Source organism: Mycteria americana, chromosome 9 (genome assembly GCF_035582795.1).
Source record: "Mycteria americana isolate JAX WOST 10 ecotype Jacksonville Zoo and Gardens chromosome 9, USCA_MyAme_1.0, whole genome shotgun sequence".
Taxonomy (NCBI): Eukaryota; Metazoa; Chordata; class Aves; order Ciconiiformes; family Ciconiidae; genus Mycteria; species Mycteria americana.
This window is the reverse complement of record NC_134373.1, coordinates 35,999,794-36,020,752: the sequence shown is the minus strand read 5'-3', so window position 1 is coordinate 36,020,752 and position 20,959 is coordinate 35,999,794. Positions and strand designations below refer to the sequence as shown.

General features: G+C 36.1%; 1 protein-coding gene across 28 annotated transcripts in view; it reads left to right on the top strand.

The window, feature by feature from the left end:
• NCKAP5 (NCK associated protein 5) overlaps positions 1 to 20,959 on the top strand; it is a 413,976-nt gene that overhangs the window by 230,304 nt on the left and 162,713 nt on the right. For 2 of the 28 annotated variants that reach the window (XM_075511585.1, XM_075511584.1), the window contains exon 1: positions 197 to 597. The exons of 22 other annotated variants lie outside the window; for them this stretch is intronic. In XM_075511585.1, coding sequence (XP_075367700.1) covers positions 506 to 597 — 92 coding nt within the window. In that variant the 5' untranslated portion in view covers positions 197 to 505. Of the gene's footprint in view, positions 1 to 196; positions 598 to 4,281; positions 4,651 to 20,167; positions 20,247 to 20,959 lie in introns of those variants that run through there. 4 more of the 28 variants (XM_075511586.1, XM_075511589.1, XM_075511587.1 and 1 more) reach the window with 4 other exon arrangements.

Here is a 20,959-nt window from a genome sequence, read left to right as displayed (position 1 = left end):
TAGATTATTATAAATGTCGTTAATTCACTCGGATATATTTTTGCAAAGAGAACAAGAGGAGATGAAAAAAAAAAAGTTGAGGAGCAGGAATATTAAATAAAAGGTGGGGGCAGCAATAATGCTTCTTGTCACATGCCTGGCTTTCCTCTCTGGGGTTTAAGAAAGTCTGGCTATTAGGATGTGGATTAGCGGAAGATTCATTCTTCTTCATGATGTAGGTCAGACACTAGCAAACATGTGGTGAAGGAAAAGCCTGTTTTCCCCAGTAGCAAGTGGAAACAGTAGCTCTGCGGACTTTGAAACAGAGGACCAGACAGAATGATTAGTTTTGATGTCCCATGTGCTATGCAACAGATTTGAAATGTATGAGTAATGAAGGCTTCATGCAGAAGAGTCTCTGGCTGCACAGCGTGGGGCCACATTAATGCTTTTTTAAAAAGCAGCTCAGTTCCTGAGTAGCCTTTTGTAAGAAGTCATTTGTCCAAGTCAGAAAAAGGAACTGGCAATGTCCCGGAACATGCACAAGAGGAGTGTCCCTGGGAGAGCCCATTCACAGGAGCCTGACTTTAATTTCATGCTAAGAGAGGCTGTTTGCAGGTACTGCATCTTTCTGGAGAAACTTTTCTTATTGATTGTGTTAAGTCTGAGAGAATTTAAGATGAATGATATAGTGAAATTCATAAAGCTGATTTTATACTAATAGTTCACACTTGTGTGCAATCAATTTGAAGAGGTCTTAAGACCTCTTCTACAGCACTTCAAATGTTGGTCTGAAGAACTGTTTCTTCTTTCAGTGTTTTATGTGAAATCTCATAATTTTTCATGCCATGGAAAGCGTGTAACTCGGATGTGTCACAATGTGTGATTTATGCAAGCCACAAATTTCAGTGTCATTTACCCATGGTTTAGATACTTTTGTTATATTTATAATAGTTTCATAGATTTATCATGGGCTAGTTCCATCGCAGCAAAAATGTTCAGAAGGCTTTCTTAATCTCATTTGCAAGTTGTGATAATGGTATTGTTAACTTAGAAATGAATTTCCAAATTTTAGTCTTCTTCTGTCTTCTGATTTTTAGTTTGAATTTTAAAATTCCTATTATTTAAAAACCTGCCATGACAATGAATTCTGAGAACTGACTGCACATAGACCAGCTCAGTCTCATTTGCATCTCTGACTGTGGATCTTTAGAAGTATTGCCTTCTTTGTAGACATATTTACAGTTGTCATTAAGCATCCATCCTATTTATAATTTTTTAGATGTTTTCACTCTTACAGTTAACATTTACAGTTTTTAGATTTTTGCTGCTCAATTACATGTTGCTCTTTTAAGGGCTAGTAGTTAGAAATATGATCAAAGACAAAGCATAGTTGTAAACAGTTTAAAAAACCCCACACTAATAAACCCAATACTAGGCATCTTTTTAAATTTCTTGTTTCTACTGTCTGAAGTTGCTCAGTTTAGTCATCAAAGGTGTAGAATAAAAATAGAGGATTGTTTCTATGCTGTTTAAGTCCCTGAGGTTTTAAGCTTTGAGATCAAGAAAGACCCTTGGTGTCTAGGAGCAGACAGTGCACGGGTTTGTAAGTTGTATGGAAGGATTTCTAGAAAATGAAAAGTTCTTGATACAGTACTGTGCAGTCTTTGTAAGAAGCAGAAAATCTGTCAGCTTGTAACTTTTTCATCTTTCCAGTATCAGCAACTTAATTTTCCAGCCCCAATATACTGGAAGTCTTAAATTTCAAGATGAATTGAAACCATAGTCAGGATCAGATAATGAAATCATCATTATCATTTTCCTTATTTGGCTTCTCTAGTGTCTTTTGAATGGATGCCTCATGAAAAAGACATGAGTGGCTGAATTTCAAAAATGTAAGAATTAAAAGTGGTGGATTGTGTTTTGTCAGTTTCCTAATCAAATTAGTTGCACATTGATATTGTTGTTGTAAAAGCAGTAGCTTAAACATCTTTGAAGACTTCTTGTGGGCATTTTTCATAGTAGAACATTGTGTTCATCAGGTATAAGTGTTCTCATTTACAGGTGATAAACCTTGCTAATTCTGTTGATGTTTTAGTATGTTTTCATAGCATATAACTCCTAATAAGTCACTTGAAAATGTATGCATACTGTAATGAAATTAGTCATACACATCCAGATTAACTGAATACCTTTGTCATGTATAAAAATAGGTTTTCCTCTTGTTGACTTTTCTTTCAGATACCTCACAAAATTATACTGGCTGATATTATTTTAAGGAAGTTTGGGAATTTTGGTAATGGCAGTATTGATTATATGTTCAAAGCATGACAGTTGGAATCATATCTTTACTTCATTTCTCAGGAAAGATTATATCTACCCCCTACAGGCATTTTAGTAACTAACCTGAATGAATCAAATTCTTCCTGCTGAGTGTAATTAATTTTTAGGCCAATCTAATATTTTGTAGCCTGCTTGTTTGGTATAGGTCAGCTTGATTGCAATGATCCTTGAACTATGAAATTTTTTTCTGGTTAGATCACCTATCTGTCTTTCAGTAGATGTGTGTGTGTTTCCTGGTGATGGTATCAGGAGTTTGTTTTCCGCACATTTGTGGGAAAACACTGTCTCTTTATCCTCCTTTCAGTCTACTGCCAGTAGTCTGGGAGGACAAGATTGATACAGAAGTTTTGGATATTTCCTTTCTTTGATGAGTTAGTATAGGCACCTTTCTGAGAAGTTTCTATTAATAAAAAAAATATTTAAAAACTTTGACCATATGTAATATCTAGGGATATAAAAAATAGTCTAGGTCTTTTATCTGCAGTATTATTCTATGGAAAAATAGTTGAGGTGCGATGGTGAGAGGTTTGTTTAGACTACAAGCTCTTTACAGCTGGGATTTTCTTTCCTTTTGCTAGGCAGGATTTGATGTACAAATATATAATAAGAAGTTTTAATTCCAGGAATTATATTCTTCCCCATCAGTCCCTTTAAGTTCAACTTCTGCAGTTACATTAATACAAAAGGCGATTTTGGTCATATAGCAGCTCTAACAGTGCTTACATGGGTATGTTCCACCACTTAGTGTAATGCAGCAGTAAAATGGGAAAATTTATCTATAGGCATTTCTGTATGTCTCAGCACTGCATGAAATCCTAGCAGAGGAATTCTGTGCTAAGTGTGCAGCCTTTGTTTCTAACTGGTGAACTGTATTCTGGGGGATTGTTTCAGCTACAACAGTGGCTTTTTTGGCAGGTGAAGTTAATGGTTTCTGACAGGAATCACTATGTAGGCTTGTTTTCCTCAGTTTGAGCTCTCATGTTAAGCTTTCACATGTTGGACTTACAAGAACTTATTTGTATTTACAACTCAAAGAATTATAAATAGGATAGGTTTTGGTATCACCATTCTGATTATTTTATGAATTTTCTGTTCTTCGGTGGTTTAAGTTTGCATTTCCGGTTTTGTCTGTCTTCTGAATCATAATTTAAGCCTGAGTTAAAGGTACTCATTTGTTAAACCAAATTCTGTCAATGATGAATTCTCATGTGCTTAAAATATCATTAATATCTTTTGTATTTGCAGGGAAGTTACCTGGTATAAAATCTGGTGTTTAAACATTCCATACTGCAGCGCTGTGCTCAGGAGATACTTCATTGACCATAAGCCTCTGTCAAAATATAATTGATGATGTTCGGCTCCAAAAATGAAGAGACTATATAGGGGAATTCCAAATTTATCCAATTAGTCATACAAAATCTTTTCCAGTTAATCAGGAAATCTGCTTCGATGTCTGTAAAGGGCATAGCAAGTTGAGATGTTTTTAGAGAACTATTTTAATTGAAAGGGTAAAACCCACAAACCAAAAGAAAATTTCACATATTTTGTCCATAGCTGGGTATATGACACCTTTAGCTTGTTATTGCTGAAATATGGACATGAGAAAAAAGGGAAAACATGCAACATCTTTTGTTCATATGATTCCCAACTTCCACTTGCAAGTGAAAAAATTAAAAAGATTTTACGTAACTGCTATAAAATGTCTTAGAAATATAGTCTAATAAAATGTCTTAGAAATATAGTATCAAATGTCTTAGAAATATAGTACAAAGCAAGAAAAAGTCTTTGTTGCAACATTCTGCAGTTGAAGTTGAAGCTTAGTGCAGTGTAGATGAGCGAAGTCCTAACATATTCAGATTTTGTGGAGGATTAATTATCAACTTGTCCAAAGACAGATACATGCCTGCATCTGTTACTAAAACTACATGAGAGTAAAAATTGAATTTGTTTCATTTATAGCTTTGAGAAGTTATCTCAGTGGATGCAGAAGAAACACATAGGCAAGGTATTCGTTGATAAAGAAGTTGAGCACCACTGTGGCCATCTGGAGAAAAATAAACCAAGATACTTAACCAGAAAGAACAAATACTGCTATCTCACATTTCACAGAAGAGCTTTCTTTTTGGTGTTTTGTTCTTATGGATCTGATATGTAATTAATTTAGATCGAAAATCCCCCTATAGTGGAGTACAGACCTCTTCTGCCAACAGGCATATAGAAGCAAAAAGACGTGAAGCTACTTAACAGCAGTCAAAACCTAAAATGTGTGAATTGTGGCTGTCACCTTTCTACTGTGAAGCCATACTGATAGACATTATGTGAATAGAGGTAAGTAGATATTCTATGATATATTTTTTGGCTCTCCTTGCACTTAAATAATTTATAGGCCTACATTAACATGCACATAAACCAGCATTTCATAATACTTCAGAATCCTGTCTTTATACTGAAATATATACGTGAATATGGATTGTAACAATCCCTGTGGCTATTGCTAAAGAGAGGAAGTTGCAAGTGAGGAAAGTAAATGTCTTCCAGCTGAGGATGAATGTGGCAGCTGATGTTGGAATAAGTTATGTTAATACATGGTTAGCATTTAATTTGCTGCCCACTGTCATCTTTGTTAGAAGTCCTTAAGCAAAAGCTTTGCCATGTATAAGAAAATCGTATCTCTAATACTTCTTGTGGTTTTGCATGAGCCTGATATCCTTACTAAATTTCTGATATTCTTACTAAATTTTTATTCTATTGAGATAAACCTCCCACTGATTTCAGCAGAGCTTTTTACTTGTGATGCAGGTTTTTCCCACAGCTAGTTACACTTGTAACATAGATGCTGTTATAATTAAAATTACTTGAAATTATTTTACTCAAACCTTACAAGGCCATTTAAATGGTTTTCAGCAGCATGTTGATGTTTCTTATGGTTGCCAAGATATTGATGACAAGTGAGATCTCTTCTAGTTACCTGGATTTGCTCAGTCTAGCCCCAGCCCAATGCCTGTGCCATTAAACTTGTTTCATGGATGGCAGGCACTGGATAGGGGAGTTATAGAGAGTGAGAAAGTCAAACCCTATTGTCTTGTTTTGCTTTTTAATGAGAATTTCTGTTTGCTTTTATTGGAAGAGGCCACTTTATTCCCTTTAGAAATCTGATTGATTTGCTAGTGATGGCACTCATACAGCAGAAATCACCAATAACAAGCAGAATAAATACCAAGAGTGCATGTAGCAGTCAAATGTGTTTTCACTCAGCATGTTCTTTGGTAATATCCTAATTTGTTTCTTAAAAGGTTTATTCAGCTTTTTCTTTTAAAATCCTCAGGTTTTTTCCAAGGACTTACAGTTCATCTCCTTTAAGTTGCATGCTGGTGATCAGCATCTATATGCCTTTATTTCTAATTAAAACAAACAAACAAACAAACAAACAAAAGCTTAAAAATACACTCCTGGGAGAACTTCAATTTTAAACTCATTGTTTCATATGATGTTGTTTAGTAATAGCCCACTAGAAGCATAAACAAAATTCTGCTTCTTTATTAACTTGTTTTTACTACTGAACATGCTTGTTACTTTATTATATGATTTTCATGTGTATTGGGCCAATGACAGTTTTCTTAAAGTACCCCAAAATTTCATGTACTATTTTCTGAGGATTTTAAGGTCTAGCATTTGACAAGGATTTGTCTTTCTATAAGCTTTGTCAGGGTCTAAAGAGAGTTTTATGCCTTTTGCTCTCATAGATATACCTTTCTCTCAACATATACTGTCTTTCTGGTTTATGAAACTACATTAGTATCTCTCCAGCCAGCAGTGTCTAAGCATGACTCACTGAACAAATGTAACGGAGGCAGTGTCTGTCTTGTCTGTTCCACACCCGTCCCCAAGCTTCACATGGATTTGTGTTTCACTCTTCCATAGAGAGTAAGAGGAGAAGAAGAAATTTTATGGAAATCACCTCAGAAAATATGGCCACAATAGTAACATTAAGTCTTTATCCTATTTATTAGTTATTTCTTCTTCTGGAGAGGGAAGCTTGTACCTAGCTTTCCATTTCTACAACTCTAGGTACCTCCGAAAGTGACAGGGAAAGAAGTGAAGGGAAAGAAGCAGGCTGCAAAATTTCAACAGATAAATTTGTGCTTGGGAGGGGAAACTGGTAACTAAGACAAACCTTACCTTCAAAATTGATTGGTGTTTTTCTTAGTCTCCGAAGAACCTTGCATTAGCGTCTTTCATGCTATAATTGGCATTAATAATGTGTTGTGATAGAATTTAAATGCCTCATTGAGCTGCATGCTCTCTAATTTTTTAGTGGTTGTCCTGTGCCATTTACTGTTGGAGACTTGTAATAGCTCCATACTGATTCTGGCTTAGTTTAAAGGAGTTGCAGTCCTAATACAAGGTCACTGCAAGAGTCTTGTGCCTATTTCTCTTCCATTAGGATTTCACAAGCAGGAAAGGACAAGAAATGAAATGTGTTTCCTCACTTATCAGAGCTGTGAGGGGAGTTGCTATTAATTACTGGAACAGAGTGATAATATTAATATCCTTGCCTGGCTGCTCCTGTACACACAGTGTCGTATTAAATGGAGTAAGACAGTGTTTGCTGTCTTTAAGGAACACAGGCACGAATTAGTTGCACTTTCTCTGGGCTTTGTCTGTCTGTTGTATAGTTGGAATATAATATGAAAAAGTAAAGGACTTTCAAGTGAAATAAAAACATACCTGCAGAGGGAATTAAAAAGCCAAAATTACGTGCTCAGGTTCCCTTTATAATGCACAGAGAAAGGTGCGTCTGAAGGGTGATTCATAAAGCCTTCATGCTGAGTGAGAAACCAGCTAGAGCTGCAGGAAAGACTGCATCCCTTCATAGAGCTCATGGACGTAAACCAGTGCTACAGACGAACTGCTCAGAATTTGTCTTTAAACTGGTTGGAAGAAGAAATGATGGTGGAGGGGGTCCTCTCTTCTGACCGCTTAATGAAGGCAGCACTTGAGCCAGAATTGGAAGACGCAGTATCTACGCACGGCTTAGACTGAGAGAGTCTAGCTGCTTTATCCTGTCTTTCAGGAGGGTGTCCTCTAACTGGCACATGAATGGCCTCCTCATGGAAATATTCTCCTCTTTTCCCCTAAAGCTGGGCTCCTTCTGGAATTAGTTCATTTTACATGGATCCATGTAACTATGCAGTCACCGGATAATTGCCCAGATGTCTGCTAGGTGAGAGTCCCAACTGTTAATTTAGAGACTGTTCATGCCATTCTTCACACTGGCCATGGCCTGTTGTTGAATGTGTGTTCTAACTGCAGAGCTGTGACATAAAAGGTCAACATCACCTTTCTCTCCCCACAAAATATGGTTATTGTGACGATGTTTTAAGACAGTTTCAGTCCTTGGCATAAGTGATAGCTGTACTCCAAGTGTGCACACCAGATCTGGTGCTCTTCGATGACTCTAGTGCTGCTGTCCTCCATTCTGATTCCTCAAGACTCAACTCTCTGTCTCAGATGCGCAAACTCACTTATGGATCCAGCTCACAGTGATGTTAGTGATGAAGTCCTAAATTGTCCTTGGCATGGCTGGGCTTTCTCCAGTATGAGTTAAATTTGGCCAAAGAATCAAAATTTGCTACAGTGCTTCATGTTTCAACCTTCTTTATATTGTGCACAAACCTCATTGTGTCTTGATTGCTGATAGCAAGGAATATAATTTGTTAAGTATATATTATTAAGTTGGTTTATGCATTCACTTGTAGCCATGTACTAAGGAGACTAGTCTCATAATACATTTAAACTACAAAAGCAAATAATATTAAATAATTAGCAGGTGAGAGAGCTGTAAGAGTATATGAAGCATTGCCAAAATTAGGGATTTTAGAAAGTTAAACCAAGGTATAAGCAAAAGAACCTGAAACTTTATTTTGAAACCTACCCTTTAGGCAGCTTAGACAATGAAAAATTATCATTCAGCCAGGGAGAGTTTAAACAGCAAAGAAAACGGAGAGATTTACCAGGCAAATGATGGTCATGGCCTGATGCCACATGGTCCTGACAGAATGCACTATTAACCTTTTTGTTTTATTATGCCTACTTCAAATACCTGCAAGGTTATAATACTAACCTGGGAAAATGAATTTGAGTGACCTATGGCTAAGTAATGACATGAATAGTAACAAGAGATGATAGGTGTGGTGAGGAGATAAGTATTCTTGCTTAACCACTGAACCTTATTAACTATATATGTTGCAGAGTATTTAGTTCAAGTACTTGGTTAACATCTATTTATTTTCTAACAATTTGTTACTGTGGGGTAATGTTAGTGCTTCACAAAAACATTACTTGGGCACACTTAGTCATGGAACAAAATTAAAGCTATTGTGTTCCTACTTTACAGTATGTTGCTTTCTAAAAGTATTACAAAATTTTCGTGGGTAGCAGTGATGCAGATGTGTGAACATTTATTGAACTTCTGGTCTGTTACTGTTTGTCATAACTCCCCGTGCCATTGGGGAAGATGCAGTGTTTGAATTTATATGTATAAGCAGTGGAAAAATTGCTGTAACTATTTTGCCTTTCTAAAATACTTTTTTTGATTCTTATAAGTTGAAAAACATAAACTCATACTCCTTTTCTTTTAAACAGAAGTTACTGCTCTTGCAAGATACTTGCCCTGGTAGTAAAGTTACATCACCCAAAACATCAGCCTAAATCTGGTTGCGTTCCACTGAATGCAGTCAGACCCTCCACAGTTTCTTCACCTGTTATCAGCATAATTTCCATTCAGGGCAGCTACTCTTGCAGAAACTAAATGACCTCCCTGACACTTTGCAGGGAATGGCAAAAAAAGAACTTTTATAATGGCTCCCAGCCAATGACTCTATTAATAAAAAGTGACAATTGAGGATAGAAAAATGAGCTGACAGCTTCCAGACAAGAACTGGCCAAAATGAGATCTAGGAAGTGGGTTATACAGCATTTGGATGTTGATGATTTGGAGAAACTAATGACCAACTAATAAGAGTGAAGTGTTTTATGATTGTTTCGTCTTAATGCTATGTGAATTTTAGTCTGAGAATAAAATAATTTTTTTTTAGAACAAAATTTCATTATAATTGGGGAAATGAATATATGAATAATTTTTTAGAAGTGTCTGTTGCGACTAACATAAGAAAGCATAATACACAAACAGTATGATTGGTGATACTTCTGAGAGAGGGATCCCATGAAAAAAAGGGTTGACTTTACTAACAGTATGTTTTAAATAAGGATTTCAAACAAGGTTTTCAGATATTGCTGATTTCTTTTTTCAGTTTTTTACTTGGCCTGGAAAGAGCTATGTACTGACCTGCCTCTGAACCCCAGGATTTAGCTTTGGCTGACTTCACAGAAGTGCTTTTGTACAATGGGCTTCTGTTACTGCCCGAGGTCTTGTTACATTTATTGTCATCAAACCAGCAGATTTAATATGCTAATGATTTTGATGTTACAAAAATATCCCAGGTAGTGGGAAAAGAAGCATATTTTGCCTATTCAGATGCCAAGATTAGAAGAAAAATCTATTTCAATGCTCAAAAAATTCCCTTAATCACAGCAATGTGTAACAAACACTTGCTGTTTATTCTGCAGCAGTTTAGTCTTGTGTTCCAAGAATTACTCAGAGAAAGAGAGAACAGAGTGTTTAAGATGGGGAGAGGGAGACATGGAAGGGGGAGAAAAGGAAAAATATAACAGCCATGCATGAAGGATTTTTTTCTGAACAACATTTGATTGTACTCTTGCTTAGGGCAAAATAGAAAGACATTGCTGTTTAATGTATTGCAGATAGGCAGTATACTAAGATCAACCTATTGGTGTTGAAGTTGAGGTCAAAACGTCTTGTTCTTCTTTATTGCAATACTCTGCTTCTAGTAGGAATCCAAAGAACGTAAAGTCCATTTTGTTTGAGGAAAACAGTGGAGATAGCATCCCCACAACATAATGGGCTATACTAAATGAAGAGTAGGAGGCAGCAAGGGAAGCAAAAATTTCCAGCAGTGTCTTTCTCTTGTTTGGAAGATCAGATCTTCCTTACACAACTGGGGAACAATTTTATTCATTATTACTTACTGATTTGAATTGACTGTAATAACTGATTAATCTGAACCATTAGAGTGAATGGATGGCTGTTGTGATGGATAATCGTAAATGTTGACTTACCGGTCCCATTTGAAAACAAACTGGCTGAGCCATCTTAATGAGGTTTTCCTGGAGTGTGTACACATTTCAAATAATTAAAGTTAAATTGAATATGAGTCCCATGTAATTACAACTGAATTTATTTGATTATATTCCCCACAAGGAGGGTAGATACAAAAGGTTTCAGTAATTTTAAAGCTTCTTGCAGTTTGTAGATGTTATATCTCTGTTAATTGTCAGTTTTGAAGAGTTAACGACATTGGAAGTATTTCTGGAGTGTTTATGTCATCTTTTATCATACTTTTCAGCAATATCCACTTGATTCCAGCTCCAATTTATCCTTTTCTAAGGATGGTTGTGTGCAGTGGGCTTGGGGAAGGTTGGATAACACCCCGTGACCGCAGACTGGGGATGGAGCAAAAGTGGGGCAGTTTTTTCCTCTTGTGTTCAAGCTCTTAAAACATTTTTAGTAAATTTTTTTCTTAACATTCAATAAATCAATATTTGCTTATAAAAATGAAAGCTGAACATAGGAGAAAAGGTAGCAGCCTCCTAGGGCGTTTATGTATTGATAATCACTTCTGTGGTGCTCCTTATGGGTATTATCTGAGTGTTTCTGTTCATGATGGAATGTATAGAACAAAACAAGTCAGCAATAAAAGAAGGTTCTCTGTTTAAAAAGAAAAAGTTGTAAATTACTGTTAAACTGGTGTGAATTGTTGGTTAAATTGGTGTGAATATGTAAACTTTGAAAATTTGTACTCCGCTGTTCATTGAACTGGACCCATAACAATACATTCCTCAACAAAGTGATAATCAAAGTAAGTCTTTAGGATAATGCAGAACAGGCTGTCAGAGCATCTCCTGGAGAATGTCTTATTGAAGTTTATGAACAGATTTTTATTAAGTGTTCCTAAGTAAAGTATGCATGTATTATCTAGTTCAGAAGTTAGAAAAATATTGCTTTAAGATCCCCAAGTTTGCTTTTTATAGTGGTGGATATACTCAGCCAGTAACTCTTAGATAAAAAGAAAGTACAATCATAAGTTCTTGTAAAAGTAACGCTAATTCTGTGAGATACCATTTTCTTAACTGTAGAAATAAAAGCAGTCAAAATATTTAAGGAAAACTGTCCAGCAGAATTTTTAAAATTATATTCATGGGAATTCTTTCTTCTTTGCCATTTTTTCCTTTAATTAAACATTAAGTTCATCTGAAAATTCAGAGTGGCTCAGGATTTGAGTAAATTAAATCTGCCTGTCATGTCTGCAGCAGTATCAGCACTAGACATAGTAATCTAGCACAGGGACTGAGCTTCTATAGAGATTTAAAAATAGGGCACCAAGAAGGAAGCTCTGGAGCCAGATTGATAATGTGCACATATAATGGTTTAAATAACATTCAGTCAAAAGGACAATGAAACTCTAAAGTAGCAAAGGTAGAGTTAAAAGATTCTTCTTCTTCAAAAAAAAAGACCCAGCATTTCCTAACACTGCTCAAATGCCACAAAACTTGAACCATGTAGTATCTTGCCTCACCTCTGTGTCTTTCACAAGTATAGAGTGAGGCAGATCTTTAACACTGCAGATGCTGTATATTGGTGAATGTTGTCTTTTTTTCCAGTAGTCACTGTGTGAATCTAGCTATTCAAGCGTCCAACTCTAGCTTTGAACTTGTTCTCACTTTCAAGAAAGTTGAGGACCTGTTTTGAACTTTACTAAGACTTGTGTTCTAGGAGATGGCCTGAATTAAGCAATTATTTTAAAAACATACATGAGTGGCTTCTTCTGTCTGTCATCCCTGTTGCATCATGAAATACAAAGACCTAAATGCAGGCACACTCACCAAAAATCTGAAACAAAAAATTAAATATATTTAATGTCATTAAATCCACTTCTAATGTGCATGTCTTTTTATTTAAAGTACAACAATACCTTAAACAAACATTTTTCTGAATGTATTTTCCTGTCAGTATTTATACATACAATATATGGCAGAATTGTTATATACTGCCAGAGGAAGGCATGCCTTCTTATGGCATTGAGCACAGATACCTCCCGAAGAAAGAAAAATGACAAAAATGGGCACCACTAGGTTAAAGCGAACTCTTGTTTGTTTGTATGACTAGATCATATAAAAAGTCTGTATACAAGTGGTACTGAAAATCGGATTAAAAGACCTTGGCTCAGAAGATGATTTCATCATTCTTTGGAGGATGGTACAGTTTCAGCAGTAGCAGAAAGAAGCATTAGCTTTAGGTGGTATGCTGTTTTGAGAAGTCCATGTAAGAGTGATTTGCTGTATTTTTTGTTTGTTTTTTTAATAAGCAGCTTATATTCCCTGGTCATTGCAGTTCTGGTTGTGATTCACAGCGCTGTCCAAATGTCAAATTTATTTTGCTGAAGTGAAGCGCTACTGACCTTTTGTTTATAGTTCATAAAACTTTAGCTATCATTCGTTTATATTTGTGGCATCTTATCTTAATTTTATGCAACGTGTGGGCAGAAATATATACATTTTATATGAGGTGACCATTAGTATATATACTTGTGAGTTTTAATAAAGCATGAGTGTTGTAATTCAGTATAATCTGTGCAGTCTACATGGCTTGAAAACCTCAAGCAAAATTTTGCATCCCAAAGTAAACATGAGTGAAAAAATATATATCGATACATTTTTTCCCATGCTATTTTTAATATTTAATTAAAAAATAATTAACAGTTGGAACTGGCTGTTCTTCAGCAAAGTTTAAGTTCAACTTCCGTAACTTGAATAGATTGCAATTTTAAAAATATTTTTCTTCAAAATCAGCCTTTCACATTTGCAGTACTGTTACATTTATATATTACTACACATTCATTTAGCATGGATAATAATATTTTTTAAAAAACAGGTTTTATATATGGATTCCCAATGTTTTTGTGTGTTTAGACTCTAACGGTAACCCGTTTGTTTCTACTGGCAAGAAATATCTTTTTAATTGTTAAAAAATGAAACATTTTTTCCATATATTTAAAAAGAAAGTGTTTTTAACCCAGCACAATATTATGTCATAAAATATTCATTATCCTAGATCTATACTGAATATAAGTTTTCAAAGCCCAGCTCAGAAGGAGATTATACTTTTTTTTCCCCCCATAACGATTATAGTTGGTGGTTCTACATTAGCTTACAGGGATAGAGTAGATGATACTGTCCTCTTGAGCATTACTAGAAAAGGGACTCGCACACACTGATTTATGTTAGGTAAGCTGTTTCAGTTTTCCTTTCACTTCTGAAGTTTCCCCAAAATCCTATTTAAGTGTGATTAATCTAAGCAATTTTCCATCACTTCTTTAAACTGTTTCTGTTAAGGAACTAAGTACTTGGCATTCTGCTGGAATTTGTATGAAACTCCTATCCGAGCAAGCTGCTAGTATCAAAGCAAATTTCAAGTCAGGATTTCTCCTTGTTCTTCCTTAAGTACCTGTTGGAGAGGGATGTGTAAACTCTGGTTCTGACTCTTTGAACAGAAGAGCCTTTCAGATTGCCTATTTGTATGTGGTAATCCTGTAAAATTTTAACTGAATTCAAACTTTTTTTTCCTACCAGGTGCCATCTACACTATCTATCACCTTATATCCTCATGAGCTTGAGTTTTTGATTTATTTTTTTAAAGCTCTGAAACAGGCTGTTTCATATCTTGGCGGGTAGACTGGGGTGTCTTATTCTCCACTGACTGTAAGCCATGAGCCTGCCTTATGGTTTTGACCTGCTGTAAATAAGGCTGCCTTTGAAAAATCTCTGTTTGGTGAGAAGCCTGAACTCACGATGCCAACTGCTGTCTTAATCCAGTTGTGTGTTGTAGGGATGGCACAAGGGTTATCTAAAGCATGTAAAGCCCAGTCACACTGGTGATAACTGTATCTGGCATTGCTGAGGAGCGGAGAGGGAAGGTGCTTACACCACTGACATCACACATCCATGATGCTTGGACTGTGGTTTGCAGTAATCCAGCAGCAATGTAGAGACGTGCACAGGTTTTATGTGCTCTGAATTTGTATCTAAGTTAGACACCGCGAGTAGCTCAATGTAAGGAATGACTCTATCTGTCCAACTTTGTGTTAAAGACCAGGCACCCTTACAGGATATTTTGGTAGATACCATGTGTCTGTCCTGGTTTTATATTGCTGTCATTCATGGAACCTGAGTGGTTTCTCAACTGAAAACAAACCCTCAGGAGTAATATTCAGGCATACATGTTAAATGTTGAGTATGACAAGTATAATAGGTCTGTGAATATTCTAGCAGTTAAATCTGTTGGTGCAGCTTGTATCCATCAATAGCTTTTCCTCTCTCTGTGTAATGACTGGCTGGTTGTTCTGACTGAGGTAAATCTTAGTCAACTTGGTAAATAGTCAGTCATGCATGCATCTGACTTTATTATGATTGTCACACTTACTTGCAAATTTAATTGGTAAAAAAATTCTCCAAACTGTAGAAGAAACCTGCTTTTTTGTTAATCAGCTTCCCTGTAATGCTTAATGTACATTTCTCTCATACTGTGATTGTATCTGTAGCTGTACTAAGACAGTAAAAATAATGAACTCTTACTTGTTTATTATTTCTGTTTCTGTTCTGTTCTGCATGTGCTGTTCATATGCTAGGGAAAGCCATAGAAAAAAAATTAAAGCTTAGACAAAAATACCTTATAATTCACCCTTGCATTACTCTTTAAATATTGGGATTACAGAGCAAAGATTAAACCAAACCAGAGAGTTCATATTGTGTCTACATAAAGGACTAAGATGTAAAAGAATGCCTTTACATTATTAAAGAAAATAGGAGGCAAAGTATAGTTGGTGTGGTTTGGTAATAAAGGACTAAGCTGGCCTGCTGGGTTTTGTTCTTGACTAAATTATTAAACCAGACAGACATTGCTGTCACTGAAATCGGAAAGGAAGTTTGAACCCTTCTGACTGACTGACTCTAGGCTAGTTACCTAACTTTTCCTGTGCCTTTTATTTTTACCAAAAACGTGAAAGCTTTTAGGACAAAACACAGGGTGTGAGAAGTGCTGAATGACTTTGGATGTCTTGTTTCAAGGCTTGAGCAAGGCTTTAGCAAGCTAAGGCTTGCTAAAATGTCCTTGGTTTCCCAAGGTAGAAGTCTATTACTGTGAAACCTATGCCTGTTTAAAGTAGACTCAGAAAAGACAGCATATACAGTCCATTTGCTAGCTTTGGAAAACTTCTGTAATGGGCAGATGTGCGTATAAGTGTAAGCTACTGTTCAAGCACAGATTTCCATCATTAGCTCTTGGCAACTCAAGCTAGAGCAACTAGCTCTAGCTAACATTAGCTCTAGAGCAACTCAAAATTATGGTTGACTTTTTAACTGTGTGATTATAATAGTGAATTAAGTTATAAAAGTAGAGGAATATTGGATATCTTTATACCATCAGGTATTCCACAGAATATAGGAATGTGTGATTTTTATATTAACAGTTGAAAACTGTTGTATATTACAAGGCATATTTGTACTAGATGTACTTTCATCATTTAGATCTACTGATAATATACAGTCTTTTAGGTGTATTAACCATTTTTCAGCCCTTAATGCTTGTTAACACTCAGGTTCCTCCAGTTTGTATTTGTCTTTGTGTTGTTTGTAAGCAGGTGCTTAAAACAACTCTCTTAACAACAGCAGCCGCTGATAAATAATAATAGTCAATAATAAAATGAGTAGATGATTGCTTACCTTTTAAGTTAACAGCAGCTTTTTTCTCTCTCTGTAATTTCTTATCAGTGATAGATTGAAAGATTTGTTCCCAAACGACTTTAAAATCCAGAAGCTTTCCACTTGCTCAAAGAGATGTGGATATAATCTGTAAAATCAAGATGTATTTGCTCAAATTTTAAAAGATTTGTCTTTAGCAAACAGTGTTAGGAGTCAAATGCTGGAAGTGATCACCCCACCGGATATAGATTTGTCTCTCTTCCTCCCACTAGACTATTTTCCATTTAGAGGTGCATCAGTGTAAATATCAAAACAAAAAAGCCTGTGTTTTACGAAGAGTGTGGCCTTTATTGCAAAATGAGTTACCATATTCCTTCAGCATTTCCAAATATTGTTGGGTTTATAATTCTTACATTTCCAAACAATAAGTTTATTTTTTTAGCAGGTTTAGTTTATGCCATTGGCAGACCAAGCAATTTCTCAAAACATACAATGTGCTTAGGAGAGTTAAGGATGATGAAGATTAAGGAAATCCATTACACTTCCTTTTAGTAATCTGAAATTACTTTGAAATGAATCATTAGCAATGAGCTTAACAAAGGTATAAAAATACTGTGCTAGCACACACTGTGCTAATAAAAATACTGTCAGCATCTTTATTTTATAATAATCTTGAAATAAAAATGCTGTTTAGAAGACACTAATAAAACAGGCGAATAAGGATATTTTACAAATTACTATTAGAGGAGTTATTTTAAAAACAAAGTGAACATGGATGATCTAAAATAATTCAGTTTCATTTTAGTTTCATTTTACAGTCAATCCCAGTATTAGATTTTCTGCAAGATGATATTGCTTGCATTTGTGTCAAGTAGGATTTTCTTTACTGTGAAGGTAACCAGCAGATAGATCTACACCATAAGCACTGCACTGGTGTGCAAAAACAGTGTCGGGTCTGGATGCCATTTTTTAGCAGAGATACGATTTTTACCCTCTTGCTTTATTCTTCCTTCTGCCTCCTATTGCCTGCTGTCTATCTAAAGCTAACTAGGCTGGCAAGAACTATGTTTTCCAAAGTACCTGCAGTCCCCATGGTGGGAGATTTGGCCCATGCTGGTTTCTGTTAGCCAGAGTGCACTCTGCACAGCTTGTCTGTGGCAGCAGCAGGGCACAGTGCTGGCTTGGCCTCTCTGGGTCACATCTATAATAAACATGATCTTTTTTCCTTATAACCACACAACATTAAAACCTGAGTGAATTATTATAATTGTGTCATAGAACTTAGCTTAACTTTGTAACCGAGCAAGCAGCAGTCTTAGATGTCTCCTATACCCACAGGTTATATTGCATTTGTGTAACTGGCTGAGTCCTGCCTTTTCCCCTGCCTAGCTCTGGATATAAAAGGACTTGACGTAGCTTCTTCTCACATTAATAGAATCCTCTGTCATGCACAGGATTTCCTGCCCTATGTAGCATTTTTGGTCATGATGAAGGTAAACTGTCCTTCCTTTCTGAAGAACAAATGGAATTTGTAAAGTTTTGGTACTGTGAGATGCTGCTGTTCAGCACTTACCCTGCATTCTCTGCGTGTCCAACCAGCCTCTCTTTCATTATCATTCCAGCTTTTTTTTGTTGTTACTGCCCTTTTCCCCTCCTGGACATGGATATCTAAATTGGTTTTCCAGAAATTGGTCTCCTGCATTGTAATGGTGTATTATAAGATAATGATTGTTTTCTTTCAACTTTTTATAATATTTAATTAAGGATTCAAAAGGATCTTTTTCTTTGTGTTGATTCTTGCTTAGAGCAGAAAAAAAGTCCCTCAGGAGAACTACTAAATTATTTCTTAGTAAGGCAGGCTTGTGAGGCTTTGTTTCCACCAGATTAGCTAAAATACATGCTGTCTGTTCACTTAAGTCACAAAGGCCCTGATTCTATGAAATGGACTGTTAAGTTCAATGGAATGACTTCTGCCCAAAGTTATTCAATTTTGCAATAATTCATGCCAGTACAGTTTGAAGCTGGTAGACATAGTAGTTTCCAGAGTCATCTAATTTTTCTGCATTGCACTGACATAAACTCAGAATCTTGCAAAATGCTGAACTTCTTGTGTTATGAGTATTTCCCAAGGTTTTCATAGGAGACCTTTATGTCCAGTGTCTGTTTTGTAAGTCCAGGAAAAAAGTGCTTAACTAGTTCACGACTGAAGAATTTTATTTGCCGAGCCCAATTGTCTGAGATATCTTAACACAAATGTATGTATTCCTAAAGTGATCTTCCACTTTCACGGTAGCACAAATTGCATGGATGAGGTAACAGTTTATAGTAAACTGTTGATATTTCTATTACATCTAATGTTCACTTCTGAAGCCAGAAATGTAGGCTCTGTATGTTCCTTGGCTAAACTTTTGCCTAGTGAATGTACCAGCCTTCTTTTGTCTGCAGTAATGGTGTTCTGCTTTGCACAGGTTGAGGAGGTTGAGGATCTGTCCTCTGAAACTGAAATCCCTGAAGCTTTTTATGTAGCTGAGCGTATTTGGTTCATATTCCAAAGGATGATGGAATGTGATCTACTGTTTGGGTGCATGAAAGCTGATTAAAATTGCATCTTCATGTATTTATTCTGAATGCTGCTTCTGAAAGGTGAAAGCACAGAAACAAAGGTCTTTTCTTTATAGAGCACAGATGGCAAGGATTTACATTTCTCAAAACTTTCATGTTATCTCAGACCTGATCACGGAAACAGCCCTCCTCTTGAAGGGAGAGAGGGAGTTAATACTAGAGCATTTTTTTCTGTATTTGATGATTCTTTGATTAATGCTTCACTGGTATTTATTATCATCATAAAGCTGTTATGAAATAGAAACTGTTAAGTCAATTTTCAGAGGAAAATCTGAAACAAAGCCACAAAGGTATCCTATGACAGTGCGAAGTTTTGAAGAGGGGATTCTCAAATCTTAGGCTAATGTGTTAACTGCTGGATCTTCCTTTCTGAAGCAAATGTGGTTTGAGTTGATTTTATTCTCTGTTTTAGATATTGTGGAAGAAGTAAATCCTAAATAGTCATGTTAAATATTTTTACAGAGGAAAAATATCCCTACAGGAAACACTGATGAGCTTCCCAATAAATACTACATTTATAAATGACCTAACCTTTGTTTCATTTTAGTCATGTCCTACGAGAAGTAAACAGGGTAATGTTCAACTAGTGCATTATTTAGAGATTTTTGGAGTACATTTTGAAAGCCTCATACAGAGCTCTGTCCACAGGATTCCCATTAAACACAATGGGAGCCGCGTGGCTAAAATCCTGCAGAGCAGTTTGAAAATGTATCCCGTGCTGTGCTGAAGATAGATGATTAAAGAATGAGTACTTGAATGGGAAGGAGAGAGTGATGTTGTGATTCTCCATTTAGGACTGTAGTTAGACTAAAAATCCTTCTCTAAGCCGTTGTTAAATGATCTTCTGTTGGAAGTCCTAGCTAATAGCTTTCTTGTTTCTGCAGAAGGCATACCAATACATTACAAATAATTACAATAACCATTTGCACCTTAGAGATGTCTAGATGTCCTTTCACTTCTCTTTATGCTTAACTTTTTTGTTGCTGTTCCACTTTATTTTCCTGTTTTCTTACATCTTGCTTACATTTTCATGTCCTTTTTTCTGCTTCTCCTCAAAGTTCTCTTACATCTTTTATGCTACCTTGCCTTTATTTCTCGCCCTCGTGTCTGGTGCTGTTCTCTTCCTCTCCATTCTCTCCTTAAGATGCTTTCTCAAAATTTTTTCCTCTGCTTTCCTTCTCATTTATAAGTATTTCCTTCTTCTCTCTTCTCCTAATCCACCTCTTAGTTTGTCCAGTTGCTCTACTTTGTGGGCCAAAGTAATGGGATATGCTTTTCCATAGCCCTTTACTCTCCCCTCTATTCCTTTTGTTTTCCATGTTGATAGCTGGCCATCCCTCTGAAGTGTCCTTTACTCTTCTCACTGGATTTCTGGCATCATACAGCTTACCTCCTGAACCTATGAGGTGAGAGAGATTTCAAACAATGTGTTGATACAGGGGTAACATTCTGCATGGCTTCAGCAAGGGGAAAATGGGAGCAGGCAGTAGTGGAAGCACATAGATGCAGCAAAGAGCCAGTGTTCTTTCTGCATATTTCAGTGCAAATCCTACATACAGAAAGTTTGCCCTGCTTTTATTCAGTTCGTCTCCAGGATAATGCAATTTAAAGAGATGGGCTTCAATAGTGACAAATTTGGCATTTTGAGCCTGTGTATTCTGGTGTTTTTTTTCCTGTTGTTACTTTCCTGTTGTTACTTCACACAATGGATAATGGCTGTGACAGAGTAATGTGTTTGGAAAGATATGGGGAGTGCTTTATGGCGCTTAACATAGAGGCATGAAAGTGTCCCTGCCTTTTTCTTTTCTTTTTTTTTTTTTTAATGCAGCTGTTATTTCTTTCTTCTTGCATCTCATTTGCACCTTCATATTCTTTTTCTTCCCTTCTTTTTCTTATCTTTTGTTAGGCTTGCACACATACAGAAGGGGAGAACATTGAAAGTTATTAATGACAAAATATATCTAGGTCCTTCTTGGGTTTCTTGTGACCAGTTCACGAATAGTTTAATTCAGCCTTTCTTGTTTGTCAGCATCAAAGCTGATGATGCTGTATATGATGCTATTCCAGCCCTCTTCTGTGTGCATTGTCTTGTATTTTTATTGCCTCATTATCAACTGCT